The 25,146-nt window shown below is 40.5% G+C and overlaps 1 protein-coding gene across 3 annotated transcripts in view; it reads right to left on the bottom strand.

Moving 5' to 3' along the window:
- Nucleotides 1–734: 734 nt before the first annotated feature.
- The window catches only part of GABRA3 (gamma-aminobutyric acid type A receptor subunit alpha3), a 237,585-nt gene continuing 213,173 nt past the window's right edge, over nt 735–25,146 (bottom strand). For 2 of the 3 annotated variants that reach the window (XM_006059662.4, XM_044936781.2), the window contains exons 8-10: nt 22,136–22,288; nt 16,400–16,611; nt 735–3,043 (exon numbers count right to left, since the gene is read on the bottom strand). In XM_006059662.4, the coding sequence (XP_006059724.1) occupies nt 2,708–3,043; nt 16,400–16,611; nt 22,136–22,288 (701 nt within the window). In that variant the 3' untranslated portion in view covers nt 735–2,707. Of the gene's footprint in view, nt 3,044–12,274; nt 12,801–16,399; nt 16,612–22,135; nt 22,289–25,146 lie in introns of those variants that run through there. The other variant, XM_044936782.2, reaches the window with a different exon arrangement.

Here is a 25,146-nt window from a genome sequence, read left to right as displayed (position 1 = left end):
CAACTTTGCTAAGGAGCCTGTATCTCATGGTTGTTTGGGGGGTATGATTGAATTGGTCAAGGATTATGAAATTGCTGTAGTATGACGGCATCAATCAGATGATCACATGGCTAGAACATGCACTGAGGGTTAAATTGTTCAAGTCTCTGGTCTTATTTCACCCAAGAAAACCTTTTATATGACTCAAAATGCTCTCCTAAGGAAATTTTCCCCATCCCTTAGAAGCCCAGTGATTTCCTCAAGCACATCTCATAAGATAATTTCCCAGATTTTTCTTAACTCTGTAACAGATAAAGGTCATCATCTATTTCCCAACACATAGACTAACCAATTAGACACTTATTCTCTCTCTGCCTAGTAACTATTACCTGTGGAGAACTATTGCCTAAGGAAAATAATAATCAATGGAAAAGGGGGGAAAAAGCCTTTTCAATTACAAAGAAAAGACCTTTCTCTTATTTCCTGGGAGTGGGTGAATTTAGTGGAGGAAGCAATACAAGTGTTTCCTTCTCTGTCATATTGGGTAATGAGACCCCTGAGTCAATCAAAGCAGTCTTTTCACATGGGTTCCATTTTGGATTGCTGTAATAGATCTCTTGTTCTTGGGATACCTTTTTCCCAGCATATTCCAATGGTGTTAAGTAAGGGTGGCACGAGAATAGGAGTGAAAGCCCAAAACAGACTACAGCTTGTGTTAGTCAAAGAGTGTCCAAAAAAAAGTTATTTAGCCTGAGTACAATTCAGAAAGAGTTTAATAAACAGCCACTAAACATTGCACCAAAGCATTTGGAAACACAATTTCTACAGAGAGGTAAAGGTCAGGCTTCCATTCTAAATTCCTTAAGACAATCATGAACAAGACAATCATTAACAGCCCCACCCCCCCACCCCCCATCCCCACATAGCCACGACACTACACTCTTATAGTCATGAATTTACCTACAGACACAGTCTTAGGAATAATGGGACTGGCATGCATTATCCCAGCAATGGCAAGGAAGCAGGAGATGGGGGAAGGATGGGTGAAAAGGCAACCAGCAGCTAATGATAGACCCCTTAGGAGCACTGATCAGGGGGTGGGCAGGGAGAATCTCCTTTTGGTGCCCTCTGTGGCATTACTAAGGGGCTCCCGGATACTTTGGACTAGTGGCTGGGGCTGCCATCTTCATCTCATTCTCTTGAACCATGGCGACAAGAAGTGGTCTCCTTGGATAACACATTGTGACTTTCTAAAAATCTTTTTGGTGTCCAACCAAACTGCATTGAGGACCCAGCATGCCTGTTGAGATGGTGCTGATTCTGAGGTCTAGATGGACCTGAACTCTCAGTCCTATCTTCCTGTTGGCCTTTGGAAAGGGGTCCATGATAGTTCTCTATTACAGACACTTGTAAGGAGCCTTGGTGAGTCATTCAAACATCTGAAACTGAGTTTGTCTACTTTATACAAAATTTACAATTATAACTGTCCCTTTTATTCATGCTAAGAACAAATGAGATCGAATCCTTTAAATAATATATTATCAAACTGATAATAAGGTTAATGATTTAATTGACTCAAAAGTAAAGTAGACTCCAATTCATCCCTCTTAATATTGGCATCAAGAGAGGACCAGAGGTCCCTGACAAGTAGGAGAAAAGATCTTGGGCTAGGGTCTGGAGTGTGGAGGGTATGGAAAGAAGAACTTGACTTTCACCTGCCAGTAGCCCTCTTTTCCAAGCCAGTCTTCAAGCCTCAACTACCACCAAGCCCAAATTTCTCACTCCATCCAGTATTTGATGAGTTGCCTTGGCTAGAAGATGACTTTCATATCTTTCTAATCTTTTAAAAAAAACTAGACATTTGATCTCATTTTGTTGCATATGTCCCTTCTTAGTATAAATTAAAACAAATACCTGATCCTTTTACTAAAGAGTTTGTAGGCAGTAATGAGTCCAAGCTAAGCCATGTCCAGCTGGCTACAACAGGTTCAAAGGGCTTAAGAGAAAAGGGCTTTCTGGAGGAGAGATATACCAAAGAAGGTACTATTTTCCTGAGGGTCTAGACCTGGCAGGTATTCGTCATCTTGGTGCCAGGCTGACCTAACTGGTTCCATCTGTTTTGGCAATACATGGTAGACAGCAGTAAGCCTCAATTGTCCACACTAACCTCTAAGCCAATAAAGGGGTTTCAGGCCATCTTCAGAGGTTAGCACTGGCTCCTGCCTTTGCTATCAGTACTTATGCCTAGTGGGCCCTGTTGTGGGCAGGAGAGGGGGCAGGCAGGACCACTGGGGACCCAGGCTAGCTCCCTAGTGAGTCAGAATCATCTGATCTGGACAAGTCAACAATCCACCTCAGTCTGGACCTATCCAATAGCCAAGGCTCTCACTGCAGGCTGTAGAGTCTCCTGTTGTTCCTGTAGTGGGCAGAGTGCAGTAAATTACATGCCATGCCCTCAGCTGAGGGAGACTGGCAGATTAAGATAAGCAACTGGACAAATGGCAGTGTTTGGCTCCAATCGGGACATACTCAGCAATGTTAGAGGGACAAGTAATTTTTTCTGTTATTCAGTTTCTTCACTGAGATTCCTAAATAGTAACTGAGAGTCATGGCATGGTAAGAGGGTTATAAAAGAAGAATCCTGAAACACATGAAGGGGAGCCCTGGGGTTTGGGTGCCTGGATGCTTCCTAGGGTATATAGTGCTCTGGTTGCAGCGCCACCACTATCTACTGTTTGCGGATCATGCCCTTGATAGCTGACTCCCGGTTGACATATGTAGCCCAATAGACCAGATTGAAAATGGCAAAGAGCACAGGAAAGATGATGCGGGAAATCTTGTCAACCTTGCTGACACTGTTGTAGGTCTTGGTCTCAGTCGGGATATCCTGCACATAGGTGGTCTTGGGTGAAGCAATGATTGTCGGGGTGGAGGAGGTGCTCGGAGCAGCGCCCTTGGAGATGGCAGAGAATTCAGTGTCCTTGGCCAGGTTGATGGGATAGGTGGTTCCCACGATGTTGAAAGTGGTGCTGGTTTTCTTGGTCGGGACTGCTGGTGTTTTCTTCTAAGGGCCAGAAAAAGTAGGGGAGAATGGGGGGACAAAAGGAAAGCTAATTAATTCACTATATAGAACACCTTCAAAGGCTGTGGGGAGGAGGAGACATGAGGGAAGTTAGGAAAGAGGGGCCATGAAGCCAATAGCACTGAGTAGCCAGCTTTGTACAAAGGAATAAATTGAAGATGACTTTGAAAACAAAATCTGCATCATCCTGGATTACTAGCTATTGTGCCTTTGGCCAAGTGACTTCTCCCCTTAGAGCTTTAGTTTCTTCATCTGTAAAATGAGGATCAAAATATTTGGCAGGGTTGTTGAGAGGATCAGATGAAAGAATGGTGGTAGAAATAACTGGAAAACTGAAATCTTGGTCATGTGTAGGATCCTATGCAATCATGTGACTTGATCCTCACAGTAACCGTACGACGTAAGTGTGTGAGATTACTCCCATTTGACAGATGAGAAAACTCAGCTTCAGACTGTGGCAGAGCCCACACTAGCCATCTGGGCTCCCAACTTTTAACCAGGGCTGCACTGTACTGTTCTATAGGTATGAGACACTGTTTGGTTACCCGAGACATAACTCCAAAAGGCTTCAACCATCAAGTGGCACATCTCCTGTGAGGAAGAGAGCTTGGTGAGTCTGAAAGTCATTTTGTCTTAAAGACATACATTCTACAGCATGTTAACATGCATCATTATAACCCTTCATGCAGGCAGGAGCTACAGCCTCTCTAGTTCAGTTCATCTCAGTCACTCAGTTGTGTCTGACTCTGCAACAGCCTCTCTAGGGAACTTCCATCTGCTTCCCTCTGACAGCACAGGCAGGGATCCTGGGGGCTTGCTATGACTCTGATCTTTGCTTTTCCAGATTATAAAAAAAAAAAAAAAAAACCTCAATGATAAATAAGCATACACAAATGTGTCCATTTGTTCTCACATATACGACTTGTATATACATGGACCTCCCATGTAGAAAAGAGAAAAGGTGACAAAGCTCAGGCCTGGGTCAGAAGAGAGAGGCTGAGGAACAGGAGAGGCCAAAGGCAGTGGCTGAGGGCATAGTCTGAGTGCTGAGCTCATAGTGTTTGCTGCCTCATTTCCCACTCTGGCCTTTTCTTCCTTTCATCCCTCTTTGTTTTAAGGGAAAAGTGGGGACAGATGAGCTTTGAAAATGCCCAAGAGTATTTGATGGAAAGTGATGACCAATGTGTTGCCCTGATTTCACATACCTCGAATTTTTCTTTCTCAACGTGACTTTGCTTCCCAGCATCTGTTTTACTTCTTTGCACGTGTTTCCTTCCTGGATTTCTCTACTCCCGCCCTCTCCTACTGACCCCCTTTCTCCTAATCTATTTCCTTTCTTCTTTACTTCCGAGTCCCCCCCCATTTTCTGACTCATTTTTCTTTAGACCACACTGCCATTGATCTTCCTGGTCCTAATAATAACTTTTGCCCAACAGCTACTGAATATCTACTGGGCCAAGAACTACGCTAGATGTTTCAGGATAGATGGGAAGGTTAAAAGTTGTCCGTTTCACTCCTTGTTTTGTAGGAGTTTGCAGTCCAATGGTGGGGGGCGGGGTGCAGGGGGAGAGCCCTGTGAACACACCATTGCCATATAATGTGATCAGAATTCTAAGAGATATGAACAAAAGGGTGAGGGGAATTCAGTAGAGGGAGGGGCAAAGTACCTTCAGGTGCTGGAAAAGGTGGCTCAGAGAAGGCAATGAGGATGGTGAGCTGGGTCATGAAAGATGAGCAGGAGCTCACCAGATGAAGATGTAGCCAAGGCAATGCACAGGTCAAGGGCACTGCTACTTTGAGGAATGACAAGGAGTCTGCTGTAGGTAGATGAGAGTGTACATGATAAAGGCCTGTCTGTGCTGGCTTCAGGGTTTTCATCAGGGAGGGTAAGAGGGACAAAGAAGTGGGTGCTGGTTTAAGTAAATGAACAGTCTGACTAATAGGACACTTAAAAAGCAAAACCATTCTTTCTCTTTGAGGATTGTAGTTACATTGCTACAAGTGGAAGGGGGACAGAACTCTAAGGGAGTCTAACAACCTTGTAAATGCTTTAAATACTACATGGGACTCACTTATAATTAGCAAATTCATTGTGTGAATAGAGGCCTGCTGCTAAATGCCTCTGCTATTAAATAAAGGAGCACTTCACTTGTTTGCCTACTTACTTATTCATTTGCTTACTAATCTCTTTTTTTCCTCATGGTTAGACAAAAAATAAAATAAAATAAAAGAAAGAAAAAAACCCACTACCCTGACTTTGCTAGAAGCTTTCACACTCACATATATTATTTCATTTAGTCATCTTATAAGCTGGTTATGACCAAGTCTTTGAAATAATCATTCTGAACAGCAAACACTTTCTTTAGCTCTGTAGGCACTTTGTGTTCTATACGTAGAGAAGCAGCAGTTGATTTAATCACAGATTTTTTAAGTAATAAAAGAAAATTACCTTTTAATTTCCCTCGCCCTTTCCATCATGGAACTTTTTAATCAGCCACTATAATTTTTACCTAAATTGTCAAAGAAGGGAAATCAAAGCAAAAGTTGTAGTGCTGAGAAGACAGAAACAGGAAGCAGAGATTAATGGTTAATAATTCACATTTCTGCATCTAGTTTTCTAATACTTCTCTACACCCTGGAATTTGATAGACACAAACTAGAGTCACTTAACTCTGACCAAGCTATGATTCTGTGCCTACCTCTCGAGCCAATGCTGGGCTCTTAGCTGCATTATAGATGTTTACAGAATGAAACCTGACCCCCCAACTGAAGATTCTTCATGTGATTTCTAATTTATTCCTGCTGAGTCTTGACCTCTCCTATCAGTTCAGTTCAGTTGCTCAGTTGTGTCTGATTCTCTGCGACCTCATGGACTGCAGCACGTCAGGCTTCCCTGTCCATCACCAAATCCTGGAGCTTGCTGAAACTCATGTCCATCGAGTCGGTGATGCCATCCAACCATCTATTCCTATATCATCCCCTCTCCTCCTGCCTTCAATCTTTCCCAGCACCAGGGTCTTTTCCAACAAGTCAGGTCTTCAAATCAGGTGACCAAAGTATTGGAGCTTCAGCTTCAGCATCAGTCCTCCCCATGAATATTCAGGACTGATATCCTTTAGGATTGACTGGTTGGATTTCCTTGCAGTCCAAGGGACTTTCAAGAGTCTTCTCCAACTCTTGAGAAGTGTGACCTCTCCTATCTAGTATGACTTCTCCTATACAGAGATATATAGAATATCTCTATAGTTCATCCTGGAGTAATTCCCATACCACCAAACTGAAACTCACTTTTCCAAATTCCTCCAAGCATTTTGACCTCAGGGCAGGACACTTTTCCTTCTAGAAAGCTACCTCATGTGGACTGGGGATGAGGTAGTGAAAACTTTTATGGACTAATGCATGTCCAACTTGAGAGTTTTTCTCAGATCACGTTCATGTTAATTGTTTTCAGAAGTGCTAATTAGAGGGTTAGTTGAAGCCCTGAATGTACTTGAGACCTCCAGGACCTCAAAGTATACGCAGATTAAGTCCTATGACTGTGTTAACCTAACATCCATCCAACTTTCCTGAACCCCAGTTTTCAGAAGTGGGTAAAGTAATGGAGTGTATACTATGTTAGATTCAAAGACAAATCAGACAAAGACCCAATTTTTACACCCAAACAACTCAATTTTTAAAATGGGTTTTAAAATAGACATTTTTCAAAAGAAGATATAGAAATGGCCAATAAGGATGTGAAAAGATGCTTAATATCACCAATCATAATAGAAATGAAAGTCAAAATGAGATACCACCTCATACCCATTAGGGTGCCTACTATTAAAAATAAGAACAATAACAGTAACAATAAAAAAAGGAAATAACAAGTGTAGACAAGGATATGGAGAAATTTGACCCCTTATGTGCTGTCGGGAATGTAAAATGGTGCAGCTGCTATGAAAAATGGTACATCAGATCCTCAAAAAATTAAAATATGACCCAGCAATTCTACTTTGGAGTATATTGCCCACCTCAAATGAAAGCAAGGTCTTAAAGAGATATGAGCACACCCATGTTCATAGCAGCATAATTCTCACTAGCCAAAAGATGAAAGCCACCCAAGTATGCATAGAGAGAAGAATGGATGAAGAAAACGTGGTCTATCCATACAATGGGATATTATTCAGCCTTAAAGGAAATTCTGATGCATGCTATAGCATGAATGAACCTTGAGGATGTTATGCTAAATAAAATAAGCCAGTCACAAAGACAAATATGATTCCAGTTGTATTCAGTACTTAGAGAAGTCAGATTGCTAGAGACAGAAAGTAGAATGGAGGTTGCCAGGGGGTGAGTGGAGAGGAGGATTGGAATTTCTGGTTTCATGGGGATAGAGTTTCAGTTTTGCAGGATGAAAAAGTTCTGAAAGTTGCTTGTACAATACTGTGAACATGCTTATTAAAAACAGTTAAGATGATAAATTTTAGGCTGTCTAATGAAGATTAATTAAAATAAGAGAAAACTAAAATATAAGGGAGAACACGAAAAAAACACAGAAAGGCACAAATGCTGAGTCAAGTGACTTCAAAAGAGGAAGGGAACATGCTGGATTAGTAAGAGGTCAGTAAGCCAATAGAATGGGGAGAAAATGCAGGTGCAAGAGAAGTAATGGGGAGAAAATGCAGGTGCAAGAGAGGGTAGGGGATATCCAGACCATATGTGGGGATGGACCTGGGGCCAGTGGATGAGAAAGGAAAGAGTGGATGAGACTCAAATATTATCTGCTGCTGCTGCTGCTGCTAAGTCGCTTCAGTCGTGTCTGATTCTGTGAGACCCCTGAGACGGCAGCCCACCAGGCTACCCTGTCCCTGGGATTCTCCAGGCAAGAACACTGGAGTGGGTTGCCATTTCCTTCTCCAATGCATGAAAGTGAAAAGTGAAAGTGAAGTCGCTCAGTCGTGTCCGACTCTGTGTTTATCTGTTGGTGGGTAGACCTGTGTCCATGCCCAGTTATTTGCTTGGTATGAGGTGTCCTAGAACTGGCACCTACAGACTTGTTGGCCCAGGGCGGGGCTGGGTCCTAAGGTTAATAAGTTAGAGGGAGGATTCCAAAATGGAGTTTGCCAGCACCAGTGTCTACATGGTAGAATGAGTTCTCCAGAATGGCTGCCACCAGTGTCTATGTCCCCAGGGGGAGCTGTAGTTGCCCCTGGTTTTTCCAGGAGACTCTCCAAGATCAGCAGGTGGGTCTGACCCAGCCTCCTATTACTGCTTTTGCCCTGAATCCCAGAGCATGTAAGTGAAGTCTCTATTTTCCCCCAGCTCTCTGGGACTCTCAATTGTATGCATTACTGGTCTTCAAAGCCAAATGCTCTGGGGGTTCATTTTCCTGGCATATGACCCACAGGTTATGGAGCCCACCTTGGGGCTCAGACCCCTCACTCCTCCCCTCTGTAATGGTAATATTCCTCTCGTTTGTGGATTGCCCACCCAGGGTATAAGACTTGCCTATATCACAACTCCACCTGTCTTGTTTGGTTCCTTCTTCATATCTTTAGTTGTAGAAGGTCTTTTCTGGTAAATTTTGATCTTTTCCATGGATGGTTGTTCTGCAAATAGTTGTGATTTTGGTGTGCTTTTGAGAGGAGGTGATTGCTGGGTCTTTCTTCTCTGCCATCTTGACTGATCCCCCTGTTTGTTTCTGTTTCAATCAACTCATCAGTGATAGAGTATGTTTGTTGTCAGGGCATTTATATCTACTGTAGAAAAGGGTGAGAAGGCTACCACTTTATGAATACAAATTAACCCAGAGTGAATATCATTCACCCCAGAGAGAACATACCAAGTGGTGACTTGATTTATGGCTGTTTTTACAGGAATGCTAGAAATTTTAAAAAGCCATTAATGATAAAAAACTAAACTTTTCCAAATTATGGATGGAAGTTGAGTATTTTCTAATGTAAAATAAAACGTTATTCTAGAGCATTCAAATTTCTTATTTGAAAATAAGAAAAAAGCATAAGAATCACTGTGTTTCCAAAATTTAGGTAAGAATTTATATTTTAAAAGAACTTCTAAGAATAATAATTGTCTTTTTTAAAAATATAGTTTTATTTCTTCATTTTAATTTGCTCTTACTTTTAATTTTCAAAAAATATAATCTAGGTAATAATGCACATAGTTAAAAAGAAATAAATGTAAAAACTTATAATGCCTGTACCCCAACCTTGTCCTACAACATAATTATTTTTAACTTTCTATCTTTATTTTAATTTTCTAAACTTTCTAATATTTATATATTTCTAAGTAATATGCTTATACTGCTATCAGTTTTATACATAACCATTCATATTTTCATGCTGATTTACCTCACTTATGCAACCCTTCCTCCATCTTCCATACAATTATAGCAATCTTTCTAGTGCAATCAATAATCAATGGTAACATCATTATAAAGGACTGGATAAATACCTCTAGCCTCTTGCTACAAATTGCACTGGGTTCTTCTCCAGGTTTGCTTGCTACATAGCTTTCATCTTAGGAATTCCCTTCATCTATCTCCTCTGTAGGATACCCTCTTCTCTGGTCCAGTGTCTTTCTCTTTTTCGTTCTACTTTCGTTTTAATAGAACATATTCTCCTGTATTCTCCTAAGGTGGAATCCATGAGAAGTGACATTTCTGAGTTCTAGCAGGTCTGAAAATAACTACCTTTCCATTTAAGTGATACTTTGACTAGGCATAGGATTCAAGGTTGAAAATCATTTGTCCTTCAGATCTAGATTTACAGCTCCACTGTCTTCCAGCATCCAATGGAAGTCTGATGCCATTCTGCTAATCATTTCTTTGTAAATAACACTTATTGCCTTTCTAGAATCTCTTTAGTCTACCATTTATCCCTGGTTTTCTAAAATCTCAAGATGATGTGACTTTATGTGGGCCTATGAGAACACTTTCAATCTGGAGGCTTATATCTTTCCTTTTGTAAACATGTCTTATATTAGTTCTTTGCTAATTTCCTTTGTTCCCATTTCTCTGTTCACTCATTCTGCAGGTTCTGAGTTGGATGAATTTCCTGGATTCATCCCTAAGTCCCTTAACCTCTTCTTTTCATTCGTCAAATATTTCCTTTTTACCTTACTTGTAGAAAGATTTTTTTTTCAGTTTATTTTCCCATGTCTATTGAAACTTTCATTTTGGCAGTTATTTTTTCAAATGCATTGTATTTTGTTTCAAATAAAGCAACATATGTATATATGTATATTTTCTTCAGAAAAACACAAAATGTTAAACTCTACAAAAGTGCATGTGTCTTCAGCAGACCATGTTTGTCTGATCAGTAAGAATTTTGTTTTCAACATTAACTCTCTGAAGACAATGGACTGACATCACTGCTACAACATAGGTTGCTACTGAGCTTCTGATCTTTAGTCATATCTTGATTTTCGTTAACAAATGCGTAAATACTGCCTGGCAGAAATGCTGCAATGTCTTGAGAAAAAGTGCTAACAGATCAAGCAAAGCCATGAAAGTTATGAAACAAGCTAGAGCTGATTATTGGGGTTTCCCTGGTGTTTCAGACAGTAAAGAATCTGCCTGCAATGCAGGAGACCCAGGCTTGATCCCTGGGTTGGGAAGATCCCCTGGAGAAGGAAATGGTAAATCCACTCCAGCATCCTTGCCTGGGAAATCCCATGGACAGAGGAGCCTGATGGGCTACAGTCCATGGGTTGCAAAGAGTCAGACACGACTGAGTGACTAACAATTTCACTTTTTTTCACAAATTATTGAGAGGATCACACAACCAAATAGGCTTTGTATATTCAGACTGACCCTCTTGTGGCAGGGATTTGGGTCAGCACCTCGAGCAGGGAACTGAAACTGAGTGAAAACTGCTTTTTTTTCCTCTCCTAGCTCAGGCCACCAACCCCACAGCTGGGACAGAGAGAACCGCAGCATCTGTGGAAACTTCTATTTCTCGTTACACTGTGAAACCCTGGAGACATTTCCCCAGAAAGGCCTGGCCTCTGAGTTGTTTGCAGAGTACTGCCTTCACTGGGGTCTTTGTCCCCAAAGCAGCCTCTTGGTTTTTGGCACAGCCTTTGTTTTGGGGATGGAACCCCTTGTGTGGCTTGTCTTCTGTGTTCATGGAGGTTGTTGCCCTTCCTTATTGGATTGGCTTCATTACCACTTGGTGGTTATTTTTCATTTCAGAAGCTCTTCCTTATTCTCTGATTTCCTTTTATATTAGCATCCTCCTTATTTTATGTATATGATATATTTACAAATATAAGATAAGATTTACTTTTGTTTTTCTTAGGTTCTCTTTAATTCCCTAAATTATTTCTGTTCCTGCCAAGATGAGTTTTTTTTTGAATCTTTACTTTTCTCTATTACAAATTTCACTTTGATAATGCTTCATATCATAGTATTATTTGGCAACATAAAAGATGTCTGTATGTTTAGTGTGCCTGAGCTGGGCTTGTTGACTGGTAAACTATGCTATCTGGAGGGAGGTCATTTTATGGGATACTCCAGAATGTCACTGTATTAAGGTCTTTTCTATGGAGACATTCAGCTTCTTTAGAAAAGAAACTTCTGCTGGTCTTTAGGAAACTATACCTCTGGCTGTTGACATTTTAAATGCTGGCAGGCTCTGGGGTCTTGACTACTCTGTACACAGGCCTTTATTCAGTCCCCTTAATTGCACCCCCATGATTTATTGTCTGTTGTATGAAGCACCTTGAATGCTGAGTTTCTCCAGGGTTGTATCTCTCTCCAACTTGATAAATCAGTTCTTATTCTGTCTTTCCACATTCATTTTTCTTAAAAAAATGCATTACAATCTCTTGTCTGACTGAAAGTCCTCTTCAGTGCTCCTGGTACTTGTGGGTTTATACCTGTTTTATTTCTTTACCCTCATTTTAGTGGGATTTTTAAAGGAAGTGGTGATAAAATGTGTAGCTGTTCCTCAGAAGCCCACAGTTCATTGAGTGCTATTATAAGGTAGTCATTTGTCTTCATTTGAAAATGAGGTATTTGTTCCTACCTATCCCTTCTTTTCCTTTCCTTTATCTTTCCCCTCACATTCTGTCTAATCCTTGACCACAGTACAGATCAGAAATAGACTTTTGGATCATTTATATTAGTTTTAAACAGTTTTGTGCTCACCTATTCTAGTTTTATGAGGCAAATAAGGATTAATATGTCTCTCTAAAGGAAGCAAAATAAGTTATAGTTAAATTGTACTGTTTTTTACTTTTAATGCACTTCGTTTTTTTCTGTGGGTCAGTGGTTCTGTTAGTTCCTTCATACTGTAGCAGCGTGCACAAAACATAGTACCCGCATATTAGAAATCCATTTTTATACATTTCATAGTTTTTTTCAACTCTCATCAACATCCTTTCAATAACTTAAATCGATTGACAGAACTAAGAAGGAATACTAAGATCACCATCTCTGCAGAAGACTTTTAGATGATTCTTTTTGTTCTTCTTTTTTTTTTTTCATTTTCAGCACTCCTTGGAATTGGAGAAACAGTTATCATTTTTGACAGCTACACTGTTCAAGTGCTCTTTCTACCTTCAAGCCACCACTGCATCTCTTTCCAATCACAAAAAACAAGTCTACCACATATTTCATAAGATATTTATGACTGCCTTTCAGATATCTGAAATTAGCAATCATCATTGCCTTAATGCATCTGTCCTTTCTCCATTGTAGTAGCCAAACTGGAACAGCATATTTTAAACATGGTACAACCTGTACAGAATAAAAGGGGTTTATCATCTCATTTGTTCTAGGTAACTCCTAACTCAGATTCAAATCAAATTTGGCTTTTCAAGAGTTACACCACATGGATGGCTTACATTAAATGTGTTCTTTCCCTATATCATAGCATCTTATTTATAACATGCAAATCTTTGTTAACCTTTTTTATCCCTGAACTTTTTTGGAATATATGTGTAAAAATTTGTTGTATTTAGAAATGTTAACCTTTTGGTTTCAGCCTATTCTTTCAAACTTCAGAAATTCTCTTGGACTTTACTTCAAAAGATACTCTTTTTTATTAATGCCAGCTTACAAATTTGAATCTCTTATATTATGTATCTTTATTTAAGTCACAGATGACAGAATTTAAGAGGGCTTCCCTGGTAGCTCAGATGGTAAAGAATCTGTGGAGGGTGAAAGATAAAGCCTTGTGGCTTATTACAGCAATATCCATTCAGGTTGATGTCCAGCCATCAATCAGATTATATTTGACTTCAACTGGTCAACCAATTACATCAGCATAATTGTAATATTTTTTCAACTGCTATTTCTTCTTCATGAAGACATAATTTTAAAAAGTTAGATGTCTTGATAAAGTCTGTAAATTTCCTGTTTTACCAGTCTAGTAAACTTTCCATGAATTTTCTTAAGGTTAGTTTGGCACTATTTCTTCTTAGTTAAATCAGGCTATATGTCAGTAGTTAGTGCAAACTGCTCTTAAAACATCTGTTTAATAAGGGTCTTTCAGTTTAATATGTCAGAATAAGGACATCTTTGCTTCCTTTTCTTCTCTGGAACCAACCAAAATAAGGAAAATGATATATGAAACCAAAACTCCATCTTTGATGAAAATTGGAAGTATTTTTAACCCTCACCCCAAAACGTAAGGACTCCCAAATGCAGTAAAAATTGGATCAGGGTGAAGAAGACATTGAGGATGCCTAATATTCTAGATTTCAGGCCAAGAACAGAGTCCTAAAATATGGATGGCAGGACCTGAGTGAAAAACAAATGACCTCTGTTTTGAAACAAATGGTTTTCAGGCTGGTAGTGAGAACATCCTGGAATACTGTTTGATTACCACATAGTAGTGAGGAGGTAGAGACTGGAAACATTAAAGGGTACAATATTACACATATGTACACAAGCATGCACACACTACACCATACATAGAGGTCTTTCTTGTGGGTTATTTATAAGAATTTATATAGATAACAGATGATGGTCAAACTTAACTTTCAACTACTTATTCTCAACCACTTACAACTATCCTATTCATTGTCTCAGTCCCTCCCCAAAATGATACTTTCACACATAGCAGTGTTAGTAAAGAACTCCTCTAATACAACTTCAAGTAACAGTTGAAAAAGAATATGTTACTGATGCAAAATACGTTACAATGAGGGGAAAGAACCAATAAAGAACTGCATAACAACACACAAAACAAACAGAATACATTAAAAGCTAAGTCAGCAGAAATCGTAAAATTAATATAAGGAAAAATACTACTACTATAGAAATGAAGGAGAACAGACACGGTGAAAATGTTCAGAGACACAGAGGACAGGCTTGAGAAAAATAAAATGGATAAGAACAGTTGGAAATTACCAGAGAATAATGGTAAATAAGGATTATAAAGTTATATTATATGTATAATCTGTGCTTTTAGGAAGATAACAGAGCAAAGATGTGTTTCAGGAAAGCTTTCCTGAAACAAGGACAGTTGTGAATCTATAGAGTTAAGGGCAACATGCTGTCCTAGGAAAAATTCATACAGATAGATCAAGATCTATCCTTGTAAATAAAAGACACATGCATATGGGTTTCTAAGCCATAAAATCATCTCCTCATTATGTGAAAGCTTCTCAGGGTAGTTTTAAATTTCCTCATAACAATATTCAGTTCTAGAACCGAAAATAGCAACCAATGTCTATGTGGACGTTAGAGAAAGAGAATGCAACCCACAAATTGTACAACAGCCCAAATATAATTCAAGTATAAACACAACTGACAGATAATTTTATACATGTAAGATTGTCAGTAATGTTAGGCATTACTGACATAAGATAGTAGGAAATATGGTTCCCATGAACACTTCCTAAAGAAACTTCCAGAGGATAGCCTTGAGGTAACTAAGCGATGAACATAAAAATGGATAAGAGGACTATTTTGAGAAGAGAATCTTTTTAAATATAGAACTGTGAGTAGTAAAATACAGATATTATGACTGCATAAAAGCATGTAAATACTATAAAACTTGACAATGTGGAAACAGTTGTATAACAAAAGTTGAGCAATGACAGGAACTGGTAGAAAACAAAGGTGAGAAGCAGGATAAGTATAATAATTTCCTTATATCTTGCAGTGGGTGAGGGATCAACAGATCTGGTTTATAACTGATGAATCAAGCATTAGATGGGAAAATATATTTTAAGGATACAAATGTTAACAACTAGACTAAGAATAATAATAAAACCAACCAAGAAATTCCTATGGTAGAGTAGATGGAGGAAGAAGAAATATACTTATTTCTTCATGATTTATAGCAAAGAGGTAATACATTTTATCTAAATAAATAGTTAAGATCTATTCTAAAAATTTTCCAACTCACCAGTCTATATTCTATGGATTCTATTCCTCCAGTTTGAAAAATCTTCATTATGTTTTCTCTTCTCCATGATTCTGGGGCCACATCTGCCCATTCTTTTTAGCATTGTGGGTTAGTCTTCATCTACAGCTAGAGATCTCAACTCTTTTAAAGCAGTCAAGGATACCAAACCTGATTTTACTGTATTTATGTTTTTCTATTCCTACCAATTCCAGGTGGTTTACTGGGATTTTTTTCTTTCTTCTCATCCATTAATCCAATTAACATTTATTCAGCTTTTACAATGAGTCAGATGCTGTACACAGATGCTAGCTAGTTAGACAAATGCAGGCAAGTCCCTGCCCTCAATAAGTTCAGTCTAGTGAGGAAGCAGACAAATAGCTCTAATGCAAATAAATGCTTTTCATATCATGAGCAACCTTACCCACCCCCAGAAAAGCTGAAGCTATCTCATGATTCTGGAAAGCTTCTATGGAGAAAAATAGCATTTAATCTGGTTCTTAAAGACTGAGCAGGTCTTTATCAGGCAGGAAAATAAGAAAAGAACATTCCAGGTAGAGAGTAAAAATAAGCAAAGACATAGAAGGAATGATGATCATTTTTGTTTGATGGTAATGGGAACATACTGCCAAAATGAGGGGCAAAAGTGGTCCTAGAGACTGTTCTCTGGGTGGAAGATAAAGACCACTCTTCTGGGTCACTTTGTAAGTACAACATATTCCCCTTGGGTTCAGCAGTATCACACTTAGGTTTGATCCCTCACCACAAGGCATCAGCCCTCCATGATACCAACCCTCTTTTCTTTGCCCCCAGCAAACACTCCACACTGCCAAGAAGCACTCCAGTTGAGAATTGGATTGGTGACCCCAGTGAATAGCACACAGCCCTGGCCAGTTCCCACAGGCTGCAGGCTGCCCACTCCTGGTTCCAATACAGTTCTCTCAGGGAATGCTTCCCAGCCCCCACCTTTCCTGTATCTTACCTTCATCTCCAGGGCCTCTGGCACCTTCTTGCCTTCCCAAGCCCAACTCCGCTTTGTGAAGTAGTTCACGGTCGCAAACTCAATCAGCGCAGAAAATACAAAGGCATAACACACGGCTATGAACCAATCCATGGCCGTCGCATATGCCACTTTAGGTAAGGAGTTTCTGGCACTGATACTCAAGGTGGTCATGGTGAGAACAGTGGTGACACCTAGGGAGAGAGAAAATAAGAACTAGTTGCCACTAAAAGACATTGAGTGTACCTGATGATATCACCATCTTCCTCCTTGAAAGGAGGAGCTAAACCCACCCAAAATGCCCTCTTTTAAAGTAAAAAAAAAAAAAAAAAAATCAGATAATGTCAAAATGGAATGGTTCTACATGGTTACTACGTAGTAACCACCCCATCCCAATTATGACAGGAATAGGAATCTCCAGTATGGCATTTAAGAGTTGCCCTTTAACCTCAGCTTAAACATTTCCATTGAAGACTAGGTTGTAGGTAACCTATTTCAGTGTAATAGAGCTTTCTAATTAGAAAAGTCTACCTTATGCTGAAACTTGCCTTCCTCTAACTCCTAATCCACTGATTGATCTCAGAGGTACTGTCTGTAGACGTAAGAAAGAAACCCTGATTTTTTCTTTCTGGGACAGGACTTCAGAAAGTTGGAGAGAGTGGCCATGATTCCTTGTGAGTCTGTTCATCTCTAGAACATGACAAGCTCCTTCTTTTGTTTCTCCTCCTTCTCCATTCTGGTAAGATGCCTTCTCAACAGACCAGAACTTAGGCTAAGACTCAGGACATGGTCTGATATTAGCTGGAGTTTCATTTAATTTATTGTGGACACTATTCCCCTAATAACACAACAAACTATTGTAGAAAAATTGTCCTTTAGCTACATCACAGTCTAGGTCCTATTGAATTCATGAGCAGCCAAAACTATTCTCACATCTATTTCTTATGAGTTTTTGCCAAACCAGAGCTTGGTTTTAAATCAATTGATTCTTTTTCTTGGTGGTGTTTATTAACCTAAATTTAAGACTTTATTTTACTCATTTTTAAATTATATTAAAAATTTTTTTCTAATCTGTTCATAGTTTAGATATGCATATGAACTATATAGTGTTGTGGTTAACATATTAACATATTGTTAACCACTTCATGGCAAATAGATGGGGAAACAGTGGAAACAGTGGCTGACTATTTTTGGGAGGCTCCAAAATCACTGCAGATGGTGACTGCAGCCATGAAATTAAAAGACGCTTACTCCTTGGAAGGAAAGTTATGACCAACCTAGACAGCATATTTAAAAGCAGAGACATTACTTTGCCAACAAAGGTCCGTCTAGTCAAGGCTATGGTTTTTCCAGTAGTCATGTGTGGATGTGAGAGTTGGACTATGAGGAAAGCTGAGTGCCGAAGAATTGATGCTTTTGAACTGTGGTGTTGCAGAAGATTCTTGAGAGTCCCTTGGACTGCAAGGAGATCCAACAAGTCCATCCTAAAGATCAGTCCTGGGTGTTCATTGGAAGGACTGATACTGAAGCTGAAACTCCAATACTTTGGCCACCTGATGTGAAGAACTGACTCATTTGAAAAAACCCTGATGCTGGGAAAGATTGAGGGCAGGAAGAGAAGGGGACGACAGAGGGTTAGATGGTTGGATGGCATCACCAACTCAATGGACATGAGTGTGGGTAGGCTCCAGGAGTTGGTGATGGATAGGGAAGCCTGGTGTGCTTCAGTTCATGGGATCACAAAAAGTCAGACACGATTGAGTGACTGAACTGAACTGAATTATTGTCACATTTTAATAATAATATAACACTAATTTTGTCATTGTTAGTAAGAGTTCCAGTCTTAAATGTTATTTTTTTTTAGTTGTGAAGTTGTGTCTGACTCTTTTGCAAACCCATGGACTGCAGCCCACCAGGGTCCTCTGTCCATGGGATTTCCCAGGCAAGAATACTAGAGTGGGTAGCCATTCCCTTCTACAGGGGATCTTCCTGACCCAGGGATGGAACCCATGTCTTCTGCATTGGCAGGCAGATTCTTCACCGCTGAGCCACCTGGGATGCCCCAGTCTTGAATACCTACACTAGAAGTAGGAAGTCCTGAGTTCTACTACTTACTGTTTTGTATCTTGGGCAATTTCCTTAATATCTCCTTGCCTTCGTTCTTCCCATCTATATAAATATTCCCTACAGTCTCCTCCAGAATTTTGATGATGCAGTTGTGTACCCAAATCCATCCAGAATTTAGTAAGAAGGAATAGTCAGAACCTCTTTCTAAGTGTTGGATTCCTCAAGAAGATGGAGAGTGTGACCCTTATGAGCCTGGGTCAAGTAGGGTATGGAACGTAGTCCTAATGGGGTGAGATATGTTATATCAAAAAGCAAGCAGATGATGGCTATTAACTATTAACTCTACCCAGAGAGTCAGCCACGTGTGCTGCAGTCTCTGGAGCCTCCTTTCATATCTTGATTCTTTGAGTACCTTACTTACACATTAACTATATAAATCAAAATTCAGACTGGCAAAAACTTAATAGAGTTTCAACAAAGAGACCCTAAAGGAGCACCTTTACACAAACTGAGCAGAGAATTGTCAAGGCTGATTAGTGACAAGACGATTTAAGCTCTGTCAGGAACAAGCTATACAGCTAGGACCTCATAACAAAATCTGAATTTGTAGCCTGGTAAGCTCTGAGAATGGATCTAAGGCTCAGTAATCCTCTCATCACACAGAGCAAGTGATTCATGGAACAAACAAGTTATCTAATTTATAGTTATCAGCAAATGCAATTGTCCACACCAGTATATTGTTAACAGTGCCAAAGCATGGATCAAGAGAACCATACTGCAACACAAGTGTTTAGGTACCATATCTCAGTGGAGATGTTTAGAACTCTAGCCTCCAAGGCTTAATTAAAACTGTCATCTTGTGAAGAGTTCTTAGCTAGTCAGAGCTGGTAGGGCCCTCAATCAAGCATCTGGTGTACTTCATGGATGGAAAAAGAGGTTTGGCATTTTAAAAGATCCAGGCCTGCCACCCAGGGCTTCTCTTTCAAGACTCTTCTACAAAGCTTTTCTGTGCCTGCCCTCTTCCTTCCTCTGAGTACTTCTAAAAGTCTAGTATGCTTCTTTGATAATGTATGTCTGTCCCACCCAACTAAAGTTGCTTGAGATAATGCAAGATAATCTCCCCATCTCAAAATTCTTAACTTAGAACAAATCTGTAAAGTCCTTTTGTCATATAATGTAACATTCACAAATTCCAGAGATTAGAATATAGGTATCACTAGGGACCATTATTAAGCCTACCACAATCCTAGTTCTAACCCTTAATTTCACTCAAGCTAAAAGCCTTTCTTGTGTAACCTTAAAACTCAAACTCTTATCTACCAAGATAAGTAGTCCATCCATTGATCCATTTTCCTGCTACAACAGTACCAGCTCATGTTATTAACATTCCAGTTTTCAGTTCCTTCTTCCATTTGGGCCACTGAGTGCTTGATTTATGAGCTCAGATATTAAAAAAGAATGTTTTCTATGTTTTATCTGTTTTTTTTAAAGGATTTTGTACAGGAAGATTTTTTTCAAGGCATCTAGTTTGCAACATTTCCAAAAATTGGGCAAATTTAATCTACTCCTATATAGATTATGCACCCCCCAACTTCATTAGAGCTGTTCTTTTCAAATCACTAGCAACCAAGCATATCATGATCCCAAATACAGTTTTTATCTGCATTTTACTTAAACACACAGAATTCACCCCAGTTGATTATTTCCTGCTTCTTGAACACTCGCCTCTTTTGATTTCCATGATATCACACCATTTCTCATTTTTTTCTTACTTTACAGATTATTTCTCTTTCTTTCTCCACTACTGTCTCCTCTTCTACCTGACCTAAAATGCTTCTTCTTTCTGAAACATCATTTATTCATTAATTACACAGTATAGCTTCAAGATCTCTGTAGGAAATATTGGCCTTCTTTGGGAATACTCAGTATATCAAAGTATGTGGAGACAATTTAGTGGATTAAGAGTCAATTAATGTTTATCTCCTAAAAAAAAATCTTACAATGAGAAAAACGTACAGAAAACAGTTTATGTGCTTTAAGTCTCTCATGGAAAAGTGCTAAAGTTATACAAATCTCTTCCTAGACAACAGTCAATTCATAGTGAAAAAAATTTCTCTAATTATAGGTATTCTTGTAAAAACCTTCAAAGTTTGTAGCTCTTACTGAATATCAGACAATTCATACTTTCAAAAAGGCTAGAGAGGAAGCAGCAAAGTCAGATGGTCATATAAAAAGCTGGGTCGTTAAAAAGCCCCAATCTACTTCTCTGTCTTCAGCTTAGTTTCTCCCCTTCCCTTTCTCCAGCTCTGCCCACTAATTTCCTCTCCATGTCACTGAAAGTTCCATCCCTCTCCAGCTCTGGAAGCAAACCAGACTGAGATAGGAAGCATTTCAGTAAACCTTAATGTTCCAATACTCTTCTTATTCCCACTTTTATTTTTATTTATTTTTTTTTAATTTTATTTTATTTTTAAACTTAACATAACTGTATTTGATTTGCCAAATATCAAAATGAATCCACCACAGGTATACATGTGTTCCCCATCCTGAACCCTCCTCCCTCCTCCCTCCCCATTCCATCCCTCTGGGTCGTCCCAGTGCACCAGCCCCAAGCATCCAGTATCGTGCATCGAACCTGGACTGGCAACTCATTTCATACATGATATTTTACATGTTTCAATGCCATTCTCCCAAATCTTCCCACCCTCTCCCTCTCCCACAGAGTCCATAAGACTGTTCTATACATCAGTGTCTCTTTTGCTGTCTCGTATACAGGGTTATTGTTACCATCTTTCTAAATTCCATATATATGCGTTAGTATACTGTATTGGTGTTTTTCTTTCTGGCTTACTTCACTCTGTATAATAGGCTCCAGTTTCATCCACCTCATTAGAACTGATTCAAATGTATTCTTTTTAATGGCTGAATAATACTCCATTGTGTATATGTACCACAGCTTTCTTATCCATTCATCTGCTGATGGACATCTAGGTTGCTTCCATGTCCTGGCTATTATAAACAGTGCTGCGATGAACATTGGGGTACTCGTGTCTCTTTCCCTTCTGGTTTTCTCAGTGTGTATGCCCAGCAGTGGGATTGCTGGATCATAAGGCAGTTCTATTTCCAGTTTTTTAAGGAATCTCCACACTGTTCTCCATAGTGGCTGTACTAGTTTGCATTCCCACCAACAGTGTAAGAGGGTTCCCTTTTCTCCACACCCTCTCCAGCATTTATTACTTGTAGACTTTTGGATCGCAGCCATTCTGACTGGTGTGAAATGGTACCTCATAGTGGTTTTGATTTGCATTTCTCTGATAATGAGTGATGTTGAGCATCTTTTCATGTGTTTGTTAGCCATCTGTATGTCTTCTTTGGAGAAATGTCTATTTAGTTCTTTGGCCCATTTTTTGATTGGGTCATTTATTTTTCTGGAGTTGAGCTGTAGGAGTTGCTTGTATATTATTCCCACTTTTAATAATTCAGTTGCTGAACATACCAAGGTATGATGACTTAGTTACTAATGCTAGGCTCAGGTGTTTCTCCCATTCACTACAGTAATGATTCTTCTACCATCCTTACCCCTACTCTGACTGTTCATCATAACACTTTGCAAATGTCCCCTGACCCTATTCTTCATAAAACAACACTCACCAAAGACCGTGCGGGCAGGGACAGACTCTCTGTTGAGCCAGAAAGACACTTGTGACAGGATGACAGTCATGATACATGGCAAGTAGGTCTGGATCACAAAGTAGCCAATTTTTCGCTTGAGGTGGAAGTGGGTTGTCATGACGACATATTCTCCTAGAGAGTAAAAATTAGACATTATTGCAGTCAAACATTGTTGGATCAAGGTGGGCCCCAATTCAGTTCACAAAGCTCCTTAACCTTATACTCAGAATAAGACATTCCAGTATCTCTCAGGTCCATGTAACCAGATCTCTTTAATAATCATGAAGAAGTACAGAGGTGGGTTTTTATTTTTGTTTTTTTTTGGTGAAAATGTTACCAAACACAAATCCATGTGACCAACACACAGTGAGGCCAAACAATACTAAAATGTCGGAGCTTGGCGCAGAGTAAGGTTTCTTGCAGGGCCATGCAAGGAGATGAGTGGCTTATGCCCTAAAAACCTTGAACTCCCAGAAAGCGTTCAGCAAAGCCCTTTTATAGGAAAGGTGAGGGATGGCCATGGTTTGTTGTTACAAACTTCTTGTTGTCAGATCCTTTGTTCTTGAGGTGAAGTCACAGTCAGGTCACCATGTTCCTGTAAACCTTCACCAAAACAAATGTTATTCTCTGTTCTTAACAAAAACAGGCAAGGTCCCAAGGTCAACCTTCACCCTTCAAGCTCCAGGCCTGGCTAAGAGGAAGGGGTCACTGCATGGATCGGTTACTGTGCCCAGAAGCATTCATCCAGCCCCCAGTCTGCATCCTCTTGCTAGTGCCCTGGCCCAGCTAAAGAGGCAGATCTCAGCTGGAGGCGCCCTCAGGACCAAGTCTTCAGACCCTGCCCAGCCATCAACACCAAGGGAGCCAAAATGCACAGGACTGAACTGGCCCTCAAACTTTTTATTTAAACTGAAGGGAATCTGAGAACTCCATGGACTGCAACCTATGAAGACACTGCTGCCATTAGGCTGCAGACAGGGGAAGAGGTTTACGGCTGCTTTGAGGCCTGGGCTTGGAAAATGGGTATCTGTAGTGATGACTTGGAGCTCTGTGGGACACAGCCCTCTGCCTGTCCCCAGGGTGCCCCCAGCTCACCCACTGGCCTGAGGCTGAAGTGCCTGGAGGGCCTGGAAAGAAGGCCAAGATCCGCCTCTCACTGCATTCTCTGCCACAAGGACACCTGCAAGCTGACTACTGGCTGAGCAGCCTCTCTAAACACCCTGGTAAAGGTCTCATGCTAATGGCTGTGTGCCTGTCCTGCTCCTGTTACATCCTAGAAGGGCACTGTAGGGGCCTGGATGACAGCTGAACTGAGGGGTCTGCACCATCCAATAGCAGGTGCCTGGTGTGTGAGTGAGCAGAGGCTAGCATCTCCGGCCCCAAATCCAGACACTTATATTAAGGCAGAGGGAAAATCTGGGGGAGGTATCACATCCTAGATCCTAGTAGGGTAGCCCCAGCTGGCCCATCTGTCCAGGCATGTACTGTCCCACCTAGCGGAGGGTTTGATAGGAGCAGGCAGATCAGGCAGCTGTAACATTGCCTCTGGGGCCATTTCCTCATTCCCTCCCTGACCTCAAGAGGGCAAATGGCCTTGCTTCCTGGTCTCCCCTCACTGTTGGAGGTGCCCCTACCGCACCTGTAGTGGAGTCTACATGCATCCGACCCAATAAACCCTGCTAGAGCATGACCACTTCTATTACAAGGTCATGATGTTCTAGCTGAAGCATTTTCAACTGGCCTTTCATGCCAGCAGAGGGTCTCCTCAATTCATGGTCAAAAGCAGCGCCATATCCACTGATCTGCTGGTCTACCTGTCAGTGAGTCTGCCTCTACCTGTCTTGGTGATCTGCAACAACTCAGACTTGCCCAAGGCAAGAAGGTGCAATGTATGTGTGCACACCTCATGTTTCCACAGCACACTACTCTGCCAGGCCTTGCTTGGCAACTGCCTGGGCGAAGGCACAGAGCACACAAACGAGCTTGTCTCACTCCCTTGGCATTCTTATCCAGGTCTGTATCTTTAAATAATACCTTAAACTTTGATAACTCCCCAGTGTGTATTTTCTGCCTGGGCTTCCTACTTGTTATGGTTGTGGGTTGAATTGTGTCTCCTAGAAATATATGAAGTCATAAACCTGAATGCCTCAAAATGTGACTTTCTTTAGAAAGAGGCATGCTGCTGATATAGCTAGTTAAAATAAGTTCATACCGGAGTAGGATGGGACGTGATCTACTATGACTGATGCTCTCTTATAAAAAGAGAGACACAAAGGGAAATATGTGATGACAGAGGTAGAGATTGTAATAGGGGTGAGGCAGACACGAGCTATAGCAGCCCCACTCAGCCATTGGTATGCACCACAGTGGGTCCCTCTCCCCTCCCCTCTTCTATATATAAGGAGCCCAAATTTGGACTGATGGAAAATGGTTTTTTTGAGACGCTACTCTGCCATCTTCTTGGTCTGCTAGCTTTTCTATTAACAATTCCTTGCTCCAACAACTCGTCTCCAGATTGATTGGCCTGTTGTGCAGTGAGCAGAACAATCTTAGGCTCAGTAACAAATTTTTGGTGAAACCACCCAGGAGCCTTGCTACTTGTGACCAACCAGCCCTGCTTGGGGAATTTTAGCGTAAGGCCCTAGCAGCTGCCAGGACCATTTGTCCTGAGGATCTTCTCTTCAAAATTCCCTAGAGCGGCACTGGGTGCCTCAGAGCTTGGCCGTTGGAGCAAGGAATCAACATTTGGGAACCGACAGGCTTGATATGGTAGGGTGAGTTGCTCAGGTATGTACAACTGGAAACATCTTCCCTTCTCAATTTGTGTTTTGTTCCTTAAAGGAAAAGCCCATTTGTTTATGGTACCCTTTTTGAGAGGGCAGTTGTTCAAGGGCTTCCCAGGTGGCACAGAAGTAAAGAATCTGACTGCCAATGTAGGAGATGAAAATTTGATCCCTGGGTCAGGAAGATCCCCTGGAGAAGGAAGTGGC

This window comes from Bubalus bubalis, chromosome X (genome assembly GCF_019923935.1).
Source record: "Bubalus bubalis isolate 160015118507 breed Murrah chromosome X, NDDB_SH_1, whole genome shotgun sequence".
Taxonomy (NCBI): Eukaryota; Metazoa; Chordata; class Mammalia; order Artiodactyla; family Bovidae; genus Bubalus; species Bubalus bubalis.
This window is presented reverse-complemented; position numbering and strand designations above follow the sequence as displayed.